The following is a 10725-nucleotide window of genomic DNA, read 5'->3' on the forward strand; positions in this document are numbered from 1 at the left end:
CCCCCCCCCTCCTTCATTAAACCACCATCATCGACACCTTAAAACCCCAAAATTGAAGGGTGGAGATGGGAGGGGGAGGGGAGGTTTGGGTTCGCGGGAGCGGGAGCGGTGAGGGATTATTGGACGCCATTAGTGGGGAGTGTAGGGGGCTTCTAATTTAGGGAAATCGATATTGGGGTTTAAGGTGTCGATACCAACCCTAGATTTCGATTTTTGGGGATTTTAATTTAGGATTCCGGCGTGATGGTTGAAAGGGTGGAGCTCGGAAGGGATGAACTGATTTGGGTTCTCCGGCATGGGGAGGGGGGCTTTGGTCGTCGGCGGTGGGGAGGGGAGGGATTTTCGAGGGAGAAAGAGAGTTTGCAAATCGCGGGAAGGTGGCTGGGTTGCGTCGTCGGCGCGGTTGTTCAGGGCTGGGTCGTCTCCGCGGTAGTGACTGGTTGGAGGTGGGGATATGGTGGTGGCAGTGACATACGGTGGTTGGGGCCGCTGGGTCTTGGTGTGTGGTTTTTTAAAAGTTTTTTATTAAGTAATTAATTTACTAATTTAATAAACAACCAATCATAAGCCACCACGTGACATAATTAGCCCTGTCGTTAGTCATTAATGGCACTCGGTGAATTTTTTTAAAAATCGGTGGCATTTGGTGAATTTTGAAAAGTCCGATGGCATTTGGTGAATTTTTAAAGTGTTCAGTGGCTTTTGGTGAAATAGTCGTTTCGAAAATCCACCAACAACATTGAAAGACCAACATCAGAACCAAGATCCTCAATCAACTGATTGAGAGCATGAAGAATTGTCTCACCAGCTGAAGAAACCCCAACGCCAACTTGAAGACTCACGACCTCAAGTTTAAATTACAATGTGTTAGCCACTAAGCTATTACCATATTATATGTAATTTAATAAAAAAATTAATATTAATAAAGATTTTTATCATTGAAATAATGCAGTAACTCGGGCATCTTCCGGGCTTAACACTAGTTATTATTATTATTATTATTTTATTATTATTATTATTATTATTATTATTATTATTATTACATACGATTTTTTTTTAGTTGCAACTTTGGAATATTTTATATCTTACAAATAATACCCAAAGTTACAACTAATAAAATGTGAACAGGCTCAGCTCAGTTCAGTTCATTTCAGCTCCAATCAGTTCAGTTCAGTAAATGTGAACAGGCCCTTAGTATTGTCATTTGGGTTCTTCTAAGATGGATTATATTTTCTCAAAAAAAATATTGGATTATTGAACTATGGGTAATATTATATGCAGTCCTAGGGCTGCATATAAGCATTTAATATACTTCCCTTTTTAGTATTAAGTTGGGAATTTATCAACAATTCACGAGTAAATCGGTGTAATAAATGTTTATTTATTATCTTATCTTTACATTTTTAGCTTTTTATATGCAGCCATAAGGGTTGCATATATCATTTTCCTTGAACTATTCCTTATAATCATTCAAGAAATCGAACAATTGTATACATCACCCGGTTGTATGTAGGGTAACTTTTAATCTGCTCTAGGCTAATAAATTAGAACTTGTTATCGTTTTATTTTGTAGATTAACAAGAGATTTTTATGGGATAAGTTTTATAATAAACTAGTTTTGTGTCCAATGCGATGTCCGGGTTGTTTATTGAATTTTAGGATTAATCTATAATCCATATGTCAAAATTTAAAATATATCATTGATACAAAATTAGTTAGGAGTTTATGTGATTTTCTGACGATTTGCTATCTAGTAAGCATGTAATGACTAATAATAATGTTGGTGAAAATGTTCGCTTTAATACATTAAAAAAAATAATTAAAAAAAATTAGCAAAAAATAAACTATATAAAATAAATGTTCAAAGCACGTTAGATTGACCCAAACCCAAAACTTTGGGCAAGGGATGAACATTTCTTGACTCATAACCTGAAGTGACCCAATCCGAGATGTTTCATGAGCCAACCCTAATTGACATGTATCCATTATATTAGATTGTGAAGTATATAATTTTAACCGATTAATATATATTATAATTTATAAATAGATGTTTATATGATAATTTTTATGATATAAAAAATAAATTTATATGATACTTTTTGAGAATTATAATCTAATAATTTTTTGGATAAAATTATAATTCAATCTGCACATCTGAAATATTGATATTTTATCGATAATAAAACTCTAAACTAACAATTTTATCCTAAAATTCTATCTAAATAGAATTCTAAACCAACTTTTTTTATCTTATGAAATCTATTCAAATCATACTAACGTGGCGCGATACTTGGCGAAAAGTTAGAACGTCAAGTGTCACAATGTCGTGACCTGGCTAAAAGTTTATTAGTTATATATATGATAGTAATATGATTATTGTTTTCCTCTATTGTTTGGGATTAATCTTAATTGTGTAACTTATTGTAAAGAGAGTAACTAAAATTGTAAAAAAAACATGCAACTTATTTAAAGGTAATTTTACATCCGATGTACTACATAATAACCCAAAAGTTTGTGTACCTACTCACGCTTTCTATTGTCTCCAATTAACTCGTTCATCCTAGATTGATATTTGACAAGTGGAATGTTTTGATTTCAGGATCCTAAGTCTATAGATTTCAAGTTGAAACCATTTACTACATTGCAAGATGATAGCCTGGTGCTAGATAGGCTATCTAGTTTGCCTCTTGAATTGTTAATTCGAATACTTTCTTTGCTTCCAACCAAGGATGCTGTTATTACTTGCGCGGTGTCTAGTACAATTAAAGGCGCATTCCTGTGGATTACGAGCCTAGACTTGAGTGATTCACCTGTATCGAATTGTTTGAAGTATCCATATGCATCCAACGTTTCCCTGCTTTTGTCTCTTTTGTTGATACTGTCCTGCATGCACACCAGTCTCAGTATCTCACCAGCTTTAGACTTCATCTAGGCAAGGATTTCGCCAACACATACTATCTTCTTATTGCCAAACATAAGCCTAATGGGTGTGTGAAAGGCTGTTTCCCAGACCTCAAGTCCACGCAAATAAATGCGTGGATCTCTTTTGCTATAACCTGTATTGGCCTCAAGGAGCTTGATCTCCGAATTCGTGTGAGGGAACCGGGTGAGCTGCCACCAGCTATCTTCATGTGTGAAACATTGGAGGTGCTGAAGATTGATGTCAACCTTGGTCTTGATCAAGCTTACACCATGCCATCCTTTCGTCTTCCAAACTTGAAATTACTACACCTGTATGCTGCTGTCATTAACGAGGATGGCTTTCTGCCAAATTTAATTTCAAGCTGCCCTTTACTTGAAGACCTCACAGTGGAAGCATTTTGGAATCATGTCAACTACATATACATTTCTTCGCCTTCTCTTCGGAGGTTGTGTTTAGTTATGAGTAAATTTGATAAATATGGTAACACTGATTTTGTGCTTATTGATACTCCTAATTTGGAGTCCCTTTATTAGAGTGATAATTTACCAATACAACACTCTGTTACAAACATGAATCGTCTCGTAGAAGCAAAAATAATATTTGGAAATACCATAATCAATAATGTTCCACCGTCATTAGATGAAGTTGAAGATCTTCAAGTATTGCTTAGCTTAATCAAAGTCTTGAATAACGTTCAGCATCTATCTTTTTGCGGCATTTGGACAGAGGTTTGTTTAAATTTCTAGTTTTGCTACCCGATTTCTTTGTTTATGCACTCTCTCCGTTTCTTTCACAAGATCCCTCATATATAAAAACAAAAGGTAGTATGTATTTTGTATTTTGTATTATGTTGCACCTTTGATTGAAGGAATTAAACTTTCATGGTATAGAGGATGATCTGCCAGTGTTTGATAATTTGAAATATCTAGAGCTGGGTTTAGCTGATCATAACTGTTGGGATAAAGTAGTTTTGGCATTTCTAAATCATTCGCCGGTCTTAGAAACTCTTGTGTTTCCTCAGGTTAGTCTGTGACTTCACTTCTGTATTTAATCTACATATACATAGAATAAATTTGATTCAAATAATGACACGACGATGTTGATTTTGACCAACTTTGCAGGGATTGATTGCATGCCCTCCTGAAGACTCTGACGAAGAGACACTCAAGGAAGAACAAGAGTTTTTCAGAGAAAATCTAACAGTTATTCCTTCATGTTGCAGATATCATCTTAAAAGAATTGTGATTGATAACTTCTTTGGGAAGGAGCGGGAATTTAATCTGATCCAGATTTTGTTGAGACATGCTTTTGTGTTGGAGGAATTGATCATAAGGCAGGCATATTATCCAACAGCAGATAATATGGCGCTTGAAACTGCATTGCAGACTTTACCAAGGGCCTCAGCTACATGTTCAATCCTGTTCAATTCAGGTGCAGAATAAGAAGACAGCTTCACAGGCATATTTAATTGCATATCAAAAGGCAGAGAGTTGGATGGTAGTGGGCAGGTCAGATAGAAGACCCGCCTCATCTCTGTACTGTTGGGGCTCCGGGAATGGGTCCAGGTTTGGTGGGTGGTGGGCCGGGGATGGGGATAAAACCATACCCGCCTCATCACCATGGGGCGGGAATGGATGTACCTGCCCCCTACCTTCATATTAACTCAACTTCCTCATTGAAGACATATTTTGTTATAATTTTTTTTTAATACACATTCTACTTTTTATTTGTAGAGAATATTTTTTTAAGCTTAGATGATAAAGAGGGGAAAGTATTAATAATGTTTGCCAGAAACGCTTTTTTTTTCTTTCCTTTCAGCCAATTGAACATCATTCAGATTTTATCTGAATCATCAGTAAAGTATCCAACAGACCAAGTAAATACAGTTCGTAAATAGTAAGAAGCAAGCTACCTGAAGAACAGCACTTAATTTAACCAGCCTTAGACCAAACATGCCTTTAGTTAAGAATCAGCAAAGTGTGCCCTTTCTTTCCTTCGTGTCTCATTTGATGTGAACAGTTTTCTTTTGGATGGTCCTCATTTGATGTAAACAGTAGATATGGCAAGGTAACAGGATCTTAATGTATGGGGAAAACAAGGATATCTGCAAGGAATGCAGTATATAAGTGCCAAATTTACAGAAACTGGAAGGAATTATACCAAAAAGAAGACGATACCTTGGACTGAAATCTTCTGTTCACTTCGAAGTGTCTTTAAATATTCACACTTTATAATCTTCTTGTCCAAAGAGTTGCTATGGAGTGCTTCTACTTTGTCTGCTGATGCCACATACATATTGAGCATGACAACAGGCTTGATGAATATGACTGCGGAGAATGGGGAAGAAGGTGAATGATTATGGTGGTGATGGAGCAATAGAACAGAAAGCATGTAGGAGAAAAACTAAGCAGCCATGAACATGGCTTCCAAAGGATGTCCCCTGAGGCTGAGAAACAAAGTGAGGCTGGCAGCGGCAACACGACAGAGAGCTATATGAAATGCTGGTGGATTCAAATGAGGTGTAGATAGATCTGAGGCAGGTTTTCTCCATATTTGGCAGGGATTAGACAGCAGTTCACAGTGAGCACTCAGAAAGAAGAAACATATACTCATGATTGAGGGTTCTCATAGCCGTCAAGTCCGCACAACGAGCAGATTATTAGGATGTGATAGCTGCAGTTAGCATAGGAGTTTAGATTAACAAGGCTTATGAAAGAAATTTCAATTTGCATAGATGAAAGAAGGCTGCAGAAAGTTTCCATGATATCATCAGATGAAACAGCAATGTTCATGTAGCCGAGCTTTCACTTCATGCTGCATTGCCAGTGCTTCCCACCAAGCTTCAGCGCAGTGAATGGATTGTAATTGCAATGCATTTGTACCACTGAAAGGTAATACAGTCAACCTTTCGCATGCAATGATTTCGATTCTTTGAAGAGAAAGCCACTCAAATGAATTATCACCATAGATGCTGACAAGACTTGGTAAACCAATGAGTTCCAGCTTTTTCAGGGAAGGAAGCGTGCCAGATGAGTCCACCATCAGAGACAAGGCAAGCTCTGGATGCTCAGCTGCAATTATTTCAGTAATCTGAGAGCATCTCTCAATTCTCAAGTACTGCAGGTCTCGGAGATGCTTGGTCATTTCAATGGAGAGCAGCCTTTTCACATATGCACAGTCATACAGTGTAAGAGTATTTAACTTTGCAAAGCTTCCTGGCAAGACTGATCCCTCCCAGAGAGTCTCAAATTGCTGAAGTTTCGATAGATGAAGCTCTTTCAGCCAGGGATACAAAACAACCATAGGTGCATCGACACCCACAATTTTTCCAATTTTATCACACTCTTCAATGATGCAAATTTCCAGGCACTCCATGTTTTCAACTCCAAAATCTGACAAATTTTTGACACTCTCATGACCAACCATCTCAAATGCACAAACTCGTTTAAGAACATCCTTGATTGCATGAGAAATGTCTTTGCCATCAAAATATTTGAGATGCCGTTTAGCCAGGCATTTTGAGATGTCCAACTGATGTAGTTGATTCACCACATGGACACCAACTGTTAGTTGGAAGGATCTAAATTTCTCATCTGTAAGAGGAAATTGGCTGCTGTTCCAGGAACTGCTGTTTGCAATAAAAGCTTCCAAGCATTTCAAGCTAGGAAAGTGGAAAGAAAGATTATTCAGCATCGACAGTGTTGCTACCTCTTTAGCAATCGTAATTGCTATTTGATTCCACCTTGTATCGAGAGGATCAACATCAATTGCTAATTCCTGCAATAAGCAAAGCTTCTTTACCATACCAGAAGGGATCAAGTCCATATCAGGATTTTCTTGATTCATAGAACTCATAAAGGAGACTTTCAAGCACTGAAGTTGGGTCAATTCTCCAATATCAGAAGGCAAACTACAAAGACCAGTTTGACATATCTCAAGTACTTCGAGATTTTTGAGTTCACCAACTTCTTTGGGTAATGCTGCCAATTGTTGACAATTATTAAGATACAGCCCCCTTAAGTTGGTTAAATCGGTAATTGAATTTGGCAATGAAGTGATCCCTGTACCACACAAGTCCAAAACTTTGAGGCAAGGCATGAAGTGGAAGAATGATGGTGGAATACTGGTTAGCATTTGATTTTGCTGGAGGAACAATGTAGAGAGTGTATAGCATTCAGGCTTTTCAGGTAAGCACTGTAGGTTACAGCGGATCAGAGAAATTACTCGGGCACATCTCCATTGTTCAACTGGAGGATACCCTAGCTTTTCATCAGGCCTTACCAGCAATGACCAGTTAGTATCTGTATCAGCTAACTTGAGTGCCATTTTTCGGAACATGAGAGGCATTTTCACAAACTCCTTCTTACACCTGTCAAAAAGGTGTTTCTCTACGAGAGTTTCCAGTAAAATTCTTCCTTCATGGCGTGCCTTTGAAAACATGTGCGTCTTAGCAATCAAACCTTCGGCTTTCCAGCACTCTATTAAATAATGTTGGCAAATCTCATGATCTTCAGGGAATGATGCTCCATATAGTAAGCAACGCTTCAGATTGTCACCTAATCCATCATACACTAGTCGGAAAACATTCAACATTTCTTCCATGGGCTGCAGCTGATGATCTGATGGTGATTGCAACTTTGACAATATTTTCAGCCATAAATCTTCACTAAATTTGTTTTTGAGCATCCTTGCCACAACTTTAATCAACTGTGGCAGCTCTCCACACTCTTTCAGTACTCGTTCAGCTATTGGCCTGATAGTTGGATGCTCTACTGCTTCACCAGCAATCTTTCGGAAGAGTTTCCAAGCATCTGTTCTGCTCATCCTCTCCACTTTGATATCTTCATCTACATCCATCAAATCACATAAGGATCTGTATCTAGTAGCCAAGACAATTTTTCCATGCTCATGACTACGAAGAATTCCCACAGCACGTAAATCAACTTCCGTAAATACTTCATCTAAAAGTACAAGATACTTCTTTTTTTCCAGAGCATTACGTAGTATTAAAGGCAGATGATAATCACTGCAGATGCTCTCAACGTTCAATTTCAATCTGTCTGCAATTGTCTGCTGTATTTTACGAACACTCCCTTCTTTTGAGACTGTCACCCATATTACAATGTCAAACATGCCGTTCTTTTCAACCTTGTATTTCAGGTTTTCCATTATTGTTGTTTTGCCAACTCCAGACATACCCCAAATCCCAATACTCTTTGTACTGTCATCACTCAAGTAACCCAACAACTTTTCTACAACATCATGAAATGTATCCATGTCATCCAATTCATTCACAGACTTCTTTTCAGAGGGACTGTTGCTCATCGGCAAGGTGATTTCAGGTTTCATCCTGTCTTTAAGAGCAACAATTGCCTTAGTTACTATTTTCATCTCTTCACAAAGCTTCACAATACTAGGTAAATTAGCAAGTCTTTGGCCATGTTCACACGAAGTCAGGTATCTTTCTTTTATATTCTCAAAATCCCGCTTTATTTTTTTGACATCATCCAGCCAAGTACCATATTCATGCTTCTCCCTCGTGGCTAAGTGACTACTAATCAATTTACTTATATCTACCTCCTTGGTAAAGAGTTTTTTTGCTTGTTGCTGAAGATCTTGGAAGATGTCATCCACACTAACAGCAAGGTCATATTTCTCCTTGAAAGAGCGATATCTATCTGAAACTGCTTCATCCATCTTGTGCCAGTGCCACTGTAACAATTAAGAGGTGCATGAGTGCCATATTATTCACAAGAGAGCTTTATTAAGCTACCGTATTTTCTTGTCCCAAGAGGACACCAGCCCCTAACAGGCTGAGGCAAAGAAAGGGATCCGGAAAGTACCCACAATTAAACCACCATATCACCCAACCATGAGTTTAGAGGTGGTGAGGATCGAACCTCCAAAGTCCAACCTCCTAGTTGGGAAGTCGAAGCTCTACCATTGAGCTCCCACTAGATTCTCGTATTGAGCTACTATGCAGGAAGTTATGAACTTATGACATCAAGTGAGTCAATTATAAAAATAGCGTTTTGTGACCATTGACATACATAAAGATGCAAACACAAAACAGAATTCAAGAGTAATCCTTTAGGCTAAAAAGGGGAAAAGAAACACCTAAGAAATTATATCAAGAACCAAAATTTCCATAAGATCTCCATCTCTATAATAATCATTACCAAACACAAGAAAAACAGACACAAAGATCAAATTTCATCCCTCAAACTATCGAAATCAAGATAATAACACGAGTCAATCGTGCACTAGGTTGCATAAACCAACCATAACAAGAAAAGCATTATTGCAATATGAGTCCATCAAGCTAGCATTTGAGCTCTATGAATCACACTTCTCCTTAAATTTAACAAGCTAAGCATTGAAAGATTACACAAACCTTAATTTTAAACCAATTAATTCCAAATAACAAAATAATATCTACACAATAACTCAAATTAATATACAACTGCAAGAATATCAAAACTTTCAGGGCAATACTATATTGAAAATCCAAACTAACTAGCTCAGTTAGTAAAGTCTTGAAAGGTGGTACCTAAGACCTCGGATCAAATCCCATTTATTACATTACTATTCATTATCTAAGACCTCGGATTAAATCCCGTTTACAATAAGCACATTACTACTCCTTATGCTTTTTATGCATCAAAAAAATATGAGCAAAAGTACTATTTTTTCAGCAAAATACAAGAACCAATTCCAGATAATTAAGAAATTGAAATTTAATCAAGAAAAAAAAAAAAAAAAATGGGAGAAGCAAGAATACCAGTAAAGTGAAGTAAAAATTTGAGATCCAGAAGCTCTCTCTCTCTCCTCGAAGAAGTCAACTGACAAGCTCAACAGCAAGATTATAGTCGCCTTCCATCGACCGCCATGGTTAAAAATTATTCCTTGACTCGAGCTTGGCTCAAAAATTAGAACTATACGGTATTTTTTTAAAAAAAAATTGTACTGTAATTTTATGTTTTGAGTTAAATATTGGATTTTTTGACTTTTACCAAAAAAAAAAAAAAAAAAAAAAAAATCACAAAATTGTTTTTTTCGAGCACTATAAAGAATTTTAAAAGTTTTATTTTATCACAAAAAAAAAAAATTTAAAAATTGTTTTTTACCATACGTTGTCAAAAGCCTAACGGAATTTTTTAAATTCTTCAATTTTCATGCCAAACACATGCTGTTTAGGGGTTTTGGGAGGCATTTTGGGCGTTTAGAGCCAATTTGAGGTGCGAATTGACAAAAAATGATCGAAAATGCTTCCTTTTACATGTTTAAAAATACCTTGATTTGCGTAAAACACGCAAAACGAAACATTTTCGATAATTTTTTGTCAATTCTGACCTCAAATTGGTCCCATAGAACCAAAATGCCCCCAAACCTATGAATAACATGTTTTGCGTACGAAAATTGAAATTTTTTTTTAAACCGTTAAATTAAGATTTTCTTGACGGTATGTGGTAAAAAACAATTTTTAAATTTTTTTTTTGTGATAAAATAAACCTTTTAGTAAAAAGCAATTTTGTGAATTTTTTTTTTTTTTTTTTTTGGTAAAAGTTAAAAAATCCTTAAATAATTGCCTAAATTATTTGTTAAAAAAAAAAATACACAAAGTTTTATATGCAACTCAGTGGCTAGTCACACGGTATGATCAGAACTACTTGGTCAGTGGTTACTCGGTAAGGAGTTATTTGGTCAATGGTTACTCAATCGGTCAGAGCTCGATTAGGATTACTCGGTAGGTTAGGGCTTAGGGGTAAGTTACTCGATCAGAGATTACCCAATCAGTATTT

The 10725-nt window shown here is 36.7% G+C and overlaps 2 protein-coding genes across 2 annotated transcripts; one reads left to right on the top strand and one right to left on the bottom strand.

Moving 5' to 3' along the window:
* The first annotated feature begins 3492 nt into the window (after positions 1-3492).
* LOC145581408 (putative F-box/LRR-repeat protein At3g58920) lies at positions 3493-4365 on the top strand. The gene is made up of 3 exons (XM_081638418.1): positions 3493-3651; positions 3792-3944; positions 4045-4365. The coding sequence occupies exons 1-3, from the start codon at positions 3493-3495 to the stop codon at positions 4363-4365; spliced, it is 633 nt and encodes a 210-aa protein (XP_081494544.1).
* LOC145582547 (disease resistance protein At4g27190-like) lies at positions 3878-10037 on the bottom strand. Its single transcript, XM_081639527.1, has 4 exons — positions 9705-10037; positions 5101-8635; positions 4836-5027; positions 3878-4341 (listed from the first exon to the last, which is right to left on the bottom strand). Exon 2 carries the CDS (start codon positions 8618-8620, stop codon positions 5693-5695), a length of 2928 nt encoding a protein of 975 aa, XP_081495653.1. The 5' UTR covers positions 8621-8635; positions 9705-10037; the 3' UTR covers positions 3878-4341; positions 4836-5027; positions 5101-5692.
* Between the last annotated feature and the right edge of the window lie 688 nt (positions 10038-10725).

The sequence above is a fragment of the Chenopodium album genome, chromosome 15, assembly GCF_948465745.1.
Source record: "Chenopodium album chromosome 15, dcCheAlbu1.1, whole genome shotgun sequence".
Taxonomy (NCBI): Eukaryota; Viridiplantae; Streptophyta; class Magnoliopsida; order Caryophyllales; family Amaranthaceae; genus Chenopodium; species Chenopodium album.